The sequence below is a fragment of the Falco cherrug genome, chromosome W (genome assembly GCF_023634085.1).
Source record: "Falco cherrug isolate bFalChe1 chromosome W, bFalChe1.pri, whole genome shotgun sequence".
Classification (NCBI taxonomy): Eukaryota; Metazoa; Chordata; class Aves; order Falconiformes; family Falconidae; genus Falco; species Falco cherrug.
The window spans coordinates 18,364,376-18,376,648 of NC_073719.1; the positions used below are offsets into that span (position 1 = coordinate 18,364,376).

The window sequence follows — 12,273 nt, forward strand, 5'->3', positions numbered from 1 at the left end:
CGGCGCTGCAGACGCTGACCAGCCCTTCTGCCTTGGCACTGGTTTCAGAGGACAAAGTTAAACACCAGGACTGGTCCCTGCCCCCACCCACTGCTGCAGAGTGGGGCTGGCTGGTCAAGAGCCCGTGGGCAGATGCCCTGCTCTTCATCACCCACACGGCCAGCACCAAGCAGGGCTGCAGCCACACAGCTGCAGGAAGGTCTCCGAGAAAAGAGAGGGATGTCTGTGTGTGACGGGGGGATGGTCTGTGGGAAATGGCTTTGATTTTGCTTGCAGAAGTCTCCCCTAAATTATCGCTGTCTTTTTCTCCTGTGACAGGACCATATGCCCGGAGGCAGCAGATGTCCAACAGCAGCTCCATCACCCAGTTCCTCCTCCTGGCATTGGCAGACACGCGGGAGCTGCAGCTCTTGCACTTCTGGCTCTCCCTGGGCATCTACCTGGCCGCCCTCATGGCCAACGGACTCATCATCACTGCTGTAGTATGTGACCACCACCTGCACACCCCCATGTACTTCTTCCTCCTCAACCTCTCCCTCCTCGACCTGGGCTCCATCTCCACCACTCTCCCCAAAGCCATGGCCAACTCCCTCTGGGACACCAGGGACATCTCCTACTCAGGATGTGCTGCACAGCTTTTCCTGATTGTCTTTTTCCTTTCAGCAGAGTGTTCTCTCCTCACCGTCATGGCCTATGACCGCTCCGTGGCCATCTGCCAGCCCCTGCACTACGGGACCCTGCTGGGCAGCAGAGCTTGTGTCCACATGGCAGCAGCTGCCTGGGCCAGTGGGTTTCTCAACTCCCTCCTACAGACAGCAAATACTTTTTCACTGCCACTCTGCCAAGGCAATGCCCTGGGACAGTTCTTCTGTGAAATCCCACAGATCCTCAAGCTCTCCTGCTCACACACCTACCTCAGGGAAGTGGGGCTTATTGTGTCTAGTGTCTTAGTAGTGTTTGGGTGTTTCATTTTCATTATTCTGTCTTACATGCAGATCTTCAGGGCTGTGCTGAGGATCCCCTCTGAGCAGGGACGGCACAAAGCCTTTTCCACGTGCCTCCCTCACCTGGCCGTGATCTCCCTCTTTCTCAGCACTGGCATGTTTGCCCACCTGAAGCCCCCCTCCATCTCCTCCCCATCCCTGGACCTGATGGTGTCAGTTCTGTACTCGGTGGTGCCTCCAGCACTGAACCCCCTCATCTACAGCATGAGGAACCAGGAGCTGAAGGGTGCAATGTGCAAAATGATAACTGGATGTTCTTCTGAAGGAATAAAATTATGAATAAAATTTATAATGTAGTTCATCACAGACCCAGACTGTCTTCTGAATTTGTTGTAGTTGCTCATGGTATTTCATTTCTGACAAAGGTATCGTCCCCATTCTAATTCCTTCTGTGATTTTCTTTTCTGAAGGTGCCCTGCTCTCTCTTCATCTAACAAAGCCAAAGGGCCATTAGGCAACTTTATTTTTGCTGGGATTCTTCCTTCCAAGGCCTTTCTGGAGCTGCAGGGACTGTTCCTGTGTCCACAGACGGAGGGGAAAAGGTTCCTGGCATGGCAGCAGTACCAGGGAACACCAGCCCTTGGCTCTCCAGTGCTGTCCTCCTTCCACTTCCACACTCTCCTTCTGACCCCATGCCTTGGTGTAAGGCCTGAGTGCTCTGGCAGCTTGGTCACCGCCGTGCTGCGTGGCAGTCCTGTGAGCGCAGGCAGGGGCAGGCAACGGGCACTCTGTGACGGTGCTGGCCTCCATAATATGTTCTGGATTGGTGGAGACCACCTGAATGCAGCACTGCAACGTGCTTCCTTGAACCGAGGTCCCCGTGCCCGTTGCTCATGACGAGGGCCATCTCCGCGAGGTGCCGAGCAGGGCGCGACACCCCCGGGCTGAGGTGCTGCCAGCCTCTGGCAGGGGCAGCAGGAGGCCAGGCAGTCACTGTGCCTGCTGCAGTGCTCTGCCTCCGCACGTGCCAGGGACGGGCTCGTGCCTCTGAGCACCCCTGTGCGCGTGAGGCTGGGGTTCAACCACGGCAGCAGTGCATGAGGCCAGCTGAGGTGGGGACACCTCCCAGCGCCTGGCCGTTCTGTGACTGCAGGAACAAAGGCCACTGTCCCAGGGAGATTCATCTCACCCGCCTTGGGCAGGCTCATTGCAAGTGCCTCGGTCTGATCACGGCACCCTTTCTGGATGGTGCCCTCAAATGTGTCCGAGCAATCAGGGAGGTTCTGGGGTCCTGGGAAACGGCAGACATCCAGCCTTTGTTCAGGAAAAGCAAGAAGGACAACTGGGAGAAATACAGGCTGGTCATCCTCACCTTAGTGTCTGGGGAAATGACGGTGGAAATACTCCTGCAGCCATTTCCAGGTAACTGTGGGACATCAAAGGGGTTGCTGCACCCATACGTATTGAGGCAAGAAGGGGATGGTTTGTACCTGGACCTCTGCAAGGGTTTTGACTTTTTCTCCTGCACTTTCTGTATAGGCAGATGGGTGACTTCTGGAGTGAAGAAATGGAGGATACTGTGGGGGGAAGTTGGCTGGGGGCTTGTGGCTATCTCTCGAGCTAGCTCAACAGCATCAGGGAGCAAAAACCGACCTTGGGAGAGAGACACAGTTATGCCTGTTGGAAGGAAGCCATGGGAGCAAGAGGAGAACCTTGAAGCTAGGGAGTGGTCTGCAGAGCTTGTGGCCTTGTAGATAAAGGGAGTTGCTGAGCTGCTGTGTCTGTAATAAAAAAAGAGCCCAGAGTGGAAAATTGCTGAGCACAATTAAAGGCTGACACGTCAGCCCCCTGCAAAGGTATAAAAGGCTTGCTTGATTATTGATTAATAAAGTGTCTTCGAGGTGTCTTTGAGTGTCTTCGTGCCTTCGATCCTCTCCCAGAGTCGGTGCATCATACGCCACAGGGGCTCAAGACCAAATGTCACCAGTGGTCAAGTCCTCCTGGTGGCCACTGACTAGTGGCATCTTCCAGTGCAAGCAGTTGGGCCAACTGTGTTGAATGTCTTTATTGTCTCCCAGTACAAGTTGACAAAGTGGCTTTCCAGACCCTTCTGTGGATGATGCCAAAGTGGGCAGAGCCCTTGAGAGATGCCAACCAGTTCACCCTGCCTTGAGCAGGACAGCTGGACAAGGGCATTTACAGGGGCCTCTCCCAACCTGAGATATTCTAGGACTCATTGACTCACTTCCCTGGAGAGCTCAGCTGGGATGGGATAGCAGGGGGAAGAAGGGAAAACAGAGGCGCAGAAGCAGAGACGATACATGGTCCAGTAGAAACAAAGCAGTTCCCCTGAGGACTGTTCTTCCACCCAAATGGTAGGTAGGAAATCCATGAGATAAATTGGCTGACAGAAGCTTCCCTTCATCTGCTGGGTGCTGGGCCACGGGGAGGGTGACGGCTGAGGACGGTATCTCGTGGTCAGTTGTGTCTCAGGGACTCACATTCCAGCAGGAAGCCAATGGCTGTGACGGGGGCAGTGAGGCCAGTTCTGCCTGCGGAGGGGACAGGCCACCAGCAGCAATGTGCCTGGGAAAGGGGCGGTGAGGTCGCCTCTGCCTGACACAGCGCGTAGGGCAGCCCCTGACTCATGGCTGGGACACATGCTGTTAAGCTCCATCTGCCCGTGTCTCGGGCAGGCCAGCAGAACCAAGGGGCTTCTTTCTTGCTTGTCACGTCGCTGCTGCCTGAGGACATGACAGCACCGCAGCAGGCACACGGCTTGCTCGTGTCTATGCGAGAAGCTGAAAGGCTCGCAGCCTTGGAAGAGCGCGGTGAGGCCGTGGCATGGTCAGGGGAAAGGCCACAAGGAGGGTGACGGGTCGGGATGCCCGCCTGAAGGGTGGTTTCCCAGGTGGTGGAGCTTTCCTTGGCGGTAGGGAAGAGCAGGAGGGAGAAGCACTGCCACCCAGTGCAGCTGGGAAAGTGGAGACTGGAGGTCAGGAGGAGGAAATGTCACTCAGGGGCTTGTGCCGTGGTGGGAGATGTCGCCCAGAAGGAGTGTGAGATCAGTCCATGTCTGTGTGTTTGCAGGCACAGCGTGTGAGGGTGGGCAGACATCAGTGCATGTGTGGCAAGGGCAGGGTGAGAGCACGGTGGGGAAGCCAGATGGGTGCCTGCGGCCTGCCGGGGAAAAGCAGCAGCCGTGGGACAGCGTAGGGCAACGTGAGATGGAAGGCAAAGGGCACGGGCAAGGCTGGAAGTCACCAAGAGAACCCAAGGGCTGTCCCCTTGCGTACGGCCATTGTCTCTGCCACCAAGGCCTATGAGAAGACGAGTTGTCCTCTGGCCCTGGGGCCTCATGGCCTCCTTGTGACCACTTGCACTGAATTCTTCTCCCTTGAGTGATACTGCCCTGTGAAAGTTCCCAGCATTGGCCACAGCCTGCCAGTCTGAGGCCTGGCACCTGCACTCTGCTGCTCTCCTGCCTCACTGCCCCCGGGACATGAGATTCCATAAATGCTTTGCTGCTGGAGCCAAGGTGGACAGGGGTGACACAGGGTTTCAGATCCAGCTGACCATCACAGCTGTTGGCTCATCTGGCAGCGGTGCTAAAACGCTGATGTAAAGAACCTGCATTCACCTAAAGGAACATTGTCACTGTGCTGTCCTGGAAATTTCGGGGTCGGTGGGTTGATCATTGGCCTCCATGAGCCCACCAAGCCTCTCCCTCACGGCCCACCCTCCTTCTTCACTCACTTGGTGTTTGTAGGGCTGTTTCCGTGCCCTGTTTCTCACTTTTTCTCTCCTACAAATGCTGCACACTGTGTTATGTCCTTTCTTCCACTGGTTTTTCACAGAGGTGCCGCTAGAATTACTTATGAGCTCAGGGAGGTAGCAGGTCCATTTCAGAGCCAGCTGAATGTGGCTTTCTTGGCCATGGGGCCAACTCTTGACCTCTTCTCACCTTTGTCAGCCCTACAAACCCCATGACCACTCCCAAACCCTTGCCATGTAAACCCACAGGGTTATAAAAGTCCCCAGTAAGATGTGAGGTCATTGATCCTAAGGCTTCCTCACGCTGGTTAAGTAAGAGTTTGGCCCCTTGCTCTCCCTGATTTAGGTTCTTTATGGCAGAGAAGAGACGCATTGGACCTCAGCTGTGGCACCACGGCCAAGATCAAACATGTAACAAAACCAGCGGGTACCAAGTACCCAAAGCCCAATGCCTGCTAAATTTTGCTGCAGAGCATACTGGGGTGGTTGGCAGGTGGCACTGTTAACGGTGAAATGAAATGTCCCTAAGGAGAGAAAACCCAGCTGTCCTCAAGACCAGAGGGACAAAGGGCTGGACTGTGCAGTGGTGGCAGGAGAGGACATGTCTGTCTGTGTTGCCTCTGCAGCCCCAGAGGACCTGTGGTGCAGGTGAACCTCATGTCCAGGGAGGACAAAGTGCTTTGGAAAGTGTCCTTGGCTATGGACATCTCGTGATCCAGGAACACTGTAAAAATCGTTGGTCTGTTTCTCTAATGCATCACCCCGGGGTGAATGTCAGAAGTCCTGGCTAAGTAGGGAGTCACCAGAAGCCTGGGGGTTAGTCAAAGTGGTGCCCACCTACAAGAAGCGTAGAAAAGAGGATACTTCCTAGGACTGTCAACCTGATCTTAGTGCCAGGGAAGGTTGTGGAGCTGATCCTCCTGAGCAACATACAACAGCAAACACAGGACAACCAGGAGGTCAAGACCACCCAGCACGGGTTTGTGAAAGGCAGGTCCTACTTGATGAATCTGATCTCCTTCTGGGACAAGGTGACCTGCCACACCTTGAACACTGTGTTTCTGTTTTGGACCCCTCACTTCAAGAGAAATGTTGAGGTGCTGGAGCATGTCCAGAGAAGGGCAACAAGGCTGGTGAAGGGTCTGGAGCCCCAGTCTGTTGTAGAGCAGCAGAGGGGACTTGGCTTGTTCAGTCTGGAGAGGAGGAGGCTCAGGGGGGACCTTACTGCTCTCTAGAAGTACCTGAAAGGAGGTTGTAGATGGGTGGGGGTAGGTCTCTTCTCCTAAATAACAAGTCACAGGACAAGAGGCAACAGCCTCAAGTTAGACCAGGAGAGGTTCAGATTGGATATGAGGAAAAACATCTTCACTGCAAGGGTGGTCAAGCATTGGAACAGGCTGCCCAGGGAGCTGGGGGAATCACCCACTACCTCTGAAGGCTGAAGGTGAAGAAGGAGGACAGCGCTCTTGCTTCAGTTCATTGCTTCCTGTGCTCCTGCCTTGTACCACAGTGAGTACTTGGAAACCTTGCCATAGGCAACACAAGGCTCTTACATCCTCCCACAAAAGCCCTCCATCCTCCAGGGTGGACCAGCCCAGCTCCCTCAGCCTGATCTACCAGGGCCCGTGCTCCAGCCTTGACCATCTCTGTGATTCTTTACTGAAATGGCTCCAGCGTGCCAGTGTCTCTCTGCTATTGCGGAGCACCAGTGCTAGACAAGTACTCTAGATGTGGTGAAACAAGTGGGAAGCAGAGGGGGGGAATGACTTGCCGTGGCTGTGCTCCTGGTCATACAGCCCAGGAGGCTGTTGGTCACCTTTCCTGGTGGCTCCTAGTTTGCCTAATGCAAACCAAGGGCCCAGCCAGGCAGTCCCTGCCCTGTGTCATCGCAGGGCCTCGGTCCACTTTAGGGGCAGGACTTTCAATTTGTCCTTCTTGGGTATCACGAGATTCACAGGTGCTTCCAGTCAAGAGGAAGTTCCTCCAGTCTCTATGACCTTCCAGTGGGGATGGAGAATGGCCTCACTGGGACATCGGCCTGTTCACACAGCTCCCTGGGATGCCGCCCCTCCACCTCCCTGGAGTGGGAAGCATTGAATTTGGTCAAATGACTCCTGACACGATCCCCATCCACACTTGGCTGGTTCCCTCCAGAGTCCTGCCTTCAGGCACAAAGCTTTGGGACACGATGCTGGGGAAGACTAAGGCAAAGACGACCTGGAGGATGTTCATATTTATCTAGACCTGCTCTTACTAAGCTCAGCAGTGGCCACACAGGGCCGTAGTTTATTTCTTAAACTGTTCTGCAAGTAGTGACAGATCCTCTTGATGCCCTTGAACATCTTGCAAGACCCCATACTAAGCAGGCTTTGGCTTCCCTGAAGACATCCCTATTTCTAAATTCCTCTTTGAGCCCTTGCATCCACCTCCAGGATGCTTCCTTTTCTCTCTGGAGATTCTTGAGGAATTCCTTCTTTAGCCAAGGATCTCTCTTGGCATGTCTGCTTGATTTCCTGCTCCTCGGTATGGACAGTTCTGCTTGGAAAATGCTTTCCTGAATGACCAGCCGTACACAGCTCTGCTGTCCTTGAGTGCTGCTGCCCATGGGACTACCGCTACAAGTCCCCTGAAGAGGCTAAAGTCTTCTCCCCCTATTTCATGAGCACTACAGCCAGGGCTGACACTGGTTTTCACACCCCTCAGCAGCACTGCCTGTTTGGCAAGGACCAGATTCAGGTGAGCGTCACCTTTGTTGGCCTGACACCTGTGCAAAGAATTTGTCTCAAGAGACCCCCGACACCAGCTGGACAGGGTGTATCCTGCTGTGCTCCCCTTCCAGAAAGCGTCAGGGTCATGAAGTCCCCAATAAGAGCTGGGATCATGGACCTGCAGACTTCCTTGGCTTGCTTAGATAAGCCTTTCTCCGCTGCCGTACCCTGAGTGCGGGTGCTGTGTCTCCCACCAGGATGGCACACTAACCGGCCTCTCGCTGACACTCTCCTGCAAGGGCTCACCCAACCTGCTGCACACCCCGTAGAGGAGATCCGCACGTGCAACAAGTGCCTGCACACGGAGGGCATCCCCTCCTCAGCTTCCTGGCCTGTCCCTCGTGAAAAGCCCACACCTTCCCCTGCCGCACCACTGTGGCCTGTCCCACCACCCGTCATGATTTATTTCATCAATATCATGATTTACTCCATCAATATCCAGCACGATGACAGCATGTGGAAGTCCAGCTCCTCCTGCCTGAGCCCCAGGCCCAAGCCATCGGTGCGCTTTTGGGCTGCAGCACCTCAGCTGTAGCGCTGGGGCCAAGCTCAGGCTTCTCTCGGGCAAAGCTGGTACCAAGCGCCCCCGACCCAGCGTGTGCCCGTGCTGTGCTGGAGAGCAGAGACCCGCTGGAGTGGGTGGCGGTGGCAATCTAAGCGCACCAGCAGAGGAAGCCCTGCCCTCTGCAAGGCCAGAAAAGCAGTGCTGGGCTCTGCAGCCCTGGCAGAAGAAGGCTTGGCTAGCTGCAGTGCTGCTGAGGCCCCTGAAGGCCTGTGGGGGAGGGGAGGCTGACCTCCAGGAGGACATGGTGCTGCTGAAAATGTGCTTCAGTTTGCATATGCTGTGATCCAGGAACACTGTGAGAACCATGCACTGGTTCTTTGATGGTATCTTCACGGGGCTGAGCAAAGGATTGTTGGAATAAGTACCAGGGGAGTGTGGGAGTAGCCAGGTGATTGGAACCCCCACTGTGATGGGCTTCCTGTTCATGGACCAGCTGGATGAACTTGGGTCAGACCGTGACGCACTGCAGGGCTGGCATTCAGTTGCTGGTTGACAGAAACCAAATCTACCTGAGGTGCCACCTGGGCTTCCTCAAAGGAACCATATTCCTGACAATAAAGATTGGGATGCCCACGGTTTTATGTTGCAGAAGGAAGCCGAGCTACAGCAGATACCAGAAGCAGTTACAAATGCTGCAATACCTCTTGTATGGGCTTCAGGAACACCAGGGCAACCCCAAGCAGGGGAACCAGTAATCATCCAGCAGAAGCCAAATGGCAGAGCAGCAAGTCAAAAGCTGTACCCAGTTAAACTACAAGTCAGGAAAGGGTTGGAGTCCTTAACTGAACAAATCACAGATTTTGGGTTACTAAGAGAATGCCAATCAGAACATAACACTCCAGTATTACCTGTCAGGAAGCCAAATTCAGAAGAATATAAACTGGTGCAAGATTCACGAGCTATAAATGCAACTGTGCAAGATGTCCATGAGGCAGTAGCACACCCGTATGCCCTCCTGACCACCCTGAAGGAGAATGAGGAATGGTTTACTGTATGAGATGTGAAGATGCGTTCTTCTGCCTTGTGCTGGCTGCTGCCAGTCACCAATCGGTTGGTTTCAAATGGGAAAGCCCTGAAACTGGTCGAGAAACCCAGCTGTGCAGGGCTGTATGACTGCAAGGAGTTAAAAATAGCCCTACAGTCTTTGGAAATCAATTAGCCAGGGAGTTGGAAAGCTGGCAAAAGAGGTAGGAAAATGTCGCCTTGCTGCAATAGGTAGGTGACGTACTGCTAGCAACCAGCAGTAAAGAAGATTCTATAACAAGGACCTGCTAAACTTTGGGGGCTAGCAGGGTACAAAGTACCCTGGGAAAAGGCAGAGACCACCCCAGAAGAAGCAACCAGTTGGGGATTTACAATTTGCCTGGGCCAGCAGAGTCTTGGAGCTGGAGGAAAAGGGACATTTGTCAAATCCCAGAACCCAAATGAAAACAAGAGCTCAGAGCATCCCTGGGAATGGCCGGGTGGTGTCACTTACGGATAATGAATTTGGGACTTATTGCCAAGCTTATTGCCAAACTGGTGAATAACTGAAAGAGCCTTTGCTGAGACAGTCTGCTGAAAAGATGACTTCAGAAGTCGTCACTGTCTCCTGCTCAGGTGCAAATATGTTAAAGATGAGAGAAAATAAGGGCGTGGTATAACTAATAATAATGGTGAAGTTCAGGTATAAAATCAATATTTCCTTGAGGTATCGCTTTTGAAAGCTCCTTGAATTGGCAGAGGTCACTTGTGAGAAAGGACAAGTAAGTGTTGCATCTGTCTTGGAAGGAGTCCATAAGTGCAGCTCGGGGAACCACAGGCTGCTCAAACCCCCATGGTGAGGGGTGTGCCACCAGTTAGAGTCGCCTTGGGTGACATTTCTGGCACCTGAGCGGGTAACTGTCCAGGTGGATTTTCCAAGGGTAACTCCTGCCTCACCAACCTGACAGCCTGCAGTTGTGCGTGAGGAGCTCCACAGTGGATGTCATTTCCCTCAGCTTCAGCAAAACTGTTGTCATGGTCTCCCTCAGTGTTCTGCCCGAGTGAGGCCATGACACTCTGGGTGCGAACAGAAAGAGATGAGTAAAACACCAGCTGGATGGTCAGGCTGAGAGAGCAGTGGGGAAGGGCTCACACCCCACCTGGAGGCCACTGGGACATACTGGGGCAGTGTGGGCAGCACAGGGGACTCTCCTGCTTACAGTTTAAGAGCTGTACACATGTCCCAGTGGAGGCAACTCTCACAGTGTCTGTCGGTGGCACCAAACTGAGAGGAGCATCCCTGTGCCCTAGGGATGCCATGGAGGGGAACCCTGGCAGGTGGGGTGGCCGCCCTGGCAGGAGCTGCACAGATGCAGGACGGACCAAGGGCAGAGCCTGCACCTCCCTCGCATGGACTAACACCCTGCAGCTGCAGGGCCTGGGACCTGCCTGGCTGGGCAGTGTCTGTGCAGAAAAGGCCCTGGTGGTGCTGGGGGACAGAAGGCAAAACACAATCCCAGCCCGTGACCTGGTAGCAGAGGCAGCCAGCCGTGCCCTGGAGCGTACGAAGAGGTGCCTTGCCAAGAGAGTGAGGGAAGTGATCGTGTTCCCATGCTCATCACTCATAACACCACATGTAGACTGCTGTGTTAATTTTTGGATCTTGACTGGGGAGGGAAGGAGAGAAGAAGTTTCTTAATGGCTCGAGACAGAACCCATTACAGCAAGGAAGATGTGTATGACTGGGAGTGAGTTCAGTGAAAAGTCACTGAGAGGCTCAGGGGGCAGAGACCACCCCAGAAGACGCAACCAATTGGGGATTTACAATTTGCCTGGGCCAGCAGAGTCTTGGAGCTGGAGGAAAAGGGCCATTTGTCAAATCCCAGAACCCAAATGAAAACAAGAGCTCAGAGCATCCCTGGGAATGGCCGGGTGGTGTCACTTACGGATAATGAATTTGGGACTCATTGCCAAACTTCTATATGAAGGTGTTGGAGGAAAGGGAAACCTCCTCGTCTGGACTCAGGAGTGCAGAGATGCATTTACGGAATGGAAACGGACTGGAATGAGTGCTCCAGCTCTAGGCCTCCCAAATCTAGAAAACCCATTGGAACTCTTTGTGCATGAAAGGTGACACGTTGCCTTAGGAGTGTTGGCCCAGAGACTGGAACCATGGAGCAGAGCCGTGGGGAGCTTTTCCAAACAGCTGGACAGTGTCAGTAAAGGACGGCCAACCTGTCCGCGCACGGTGGCAGCTACAGTATTACCGATGCAAGAGGCCCAGGAACTGACACCTGGGCAAAAATGACATGATCTCGGTGGAAAAGAAGAAGTAACTCATGATTGTTTAAAGACAATGGCAGAGGTATATTCTAGCCGAGTGGAATTAAAGGGCACGCCAACAGAAAATGGAGACTGGGACTTATTTGTAGGTGGTAGTAGTTTTGTGCGAAATGGGACCCAAAGAGCAGGACATGTGGTGGTAACTATCAGAGAGAGAAGAGAAGCCAAAGCCCTCTCATCTGACACGTGGGCCCAAGAGGCAGAACTCACAGCCTCACTAAGGGCACTGGGATTATTATCAACAGACAAGGCTTTTTTAATGTATGGACATATTTGAAATTTGCCTTTGGAATAGACCATGCCGATGGGGCTGTTGGAAAGAAAGAAAGAAAGAGGACTCTGAACCTCTCAAGGATCCCCAGTCAAATTATGAGGCAAAGACCCCACAATCATTTCAGGTGACCAGCTGACCCAGGGTGCTGGCAATTATGCATTGTAAAGTGCAGCACCTTGGAGATAGCTCGGTGCATATAGGACAGCAAGTGGCAGATCAAGCAAGGAAAGAAGCAGCTGAAAGTCAAATATTGCTAGTCCTGCCAGAGAAATGGCAGAAATTAGGACCTAAGAGCCCACAGGATCCAGCAGAAAACAATTAATTGGCTAATATACTGAAGCAACCCCAAATCATGGATGGCGGGTGACTCCTTCGCATCAACTAACATTTACAGAGGAAATTATGTGTGAATTGGTTAAAAGGAAGCACCAAGAAACTCCCTGGGGAATTGAGAAGATGGTAGTTGTTGACGCAGTAGGCTCAGGCACAACTTATACGACCAATGTGATCAAGTTAGTGCCACGTTATTAATAGACTCACACCAATTTATACTCTACAGCTAAAAATGCACACACTACGCACGCTTTGTTATGTAAAAGGTGATGGGTTAAAACTACTCGTTCACACGCTCCCACCTCCCAA

The 12,273-nt window shown here is 53.2% G+C and overlaps 1 protein-coding gene across 1 annotated transcript; it reads left to right on the forward strand.

Annotated features, from left to right (window-relative positions):
- Positions 1–341: 341 nt before the first annotated feature.
- LOC129734570 (olfactory receptor 14A16-like) lies at positions 342–1,283 on the forward strand. Its single transcript, XM_055698179.1, has one exon. The coding sequence runs from the start codon at positions 342–344 to the stop codon at positions 1,281–1,283; it is 942 nt and encodes a 313-aa protein (XP_055554154.1).
- Positions 1,284–12,273: the final 10,990 nt, after the last annotated feature.

Bases quoted from the DNA above. Each gene is read 5' to 3' on its own strand.
- LOC129734570 (XM_055698179.1), top strand. From the start codon at position 342: ATGTCCAACAGCAGCTCCATCACCCAGTTCCTCCTCCTGGCATTGGCA.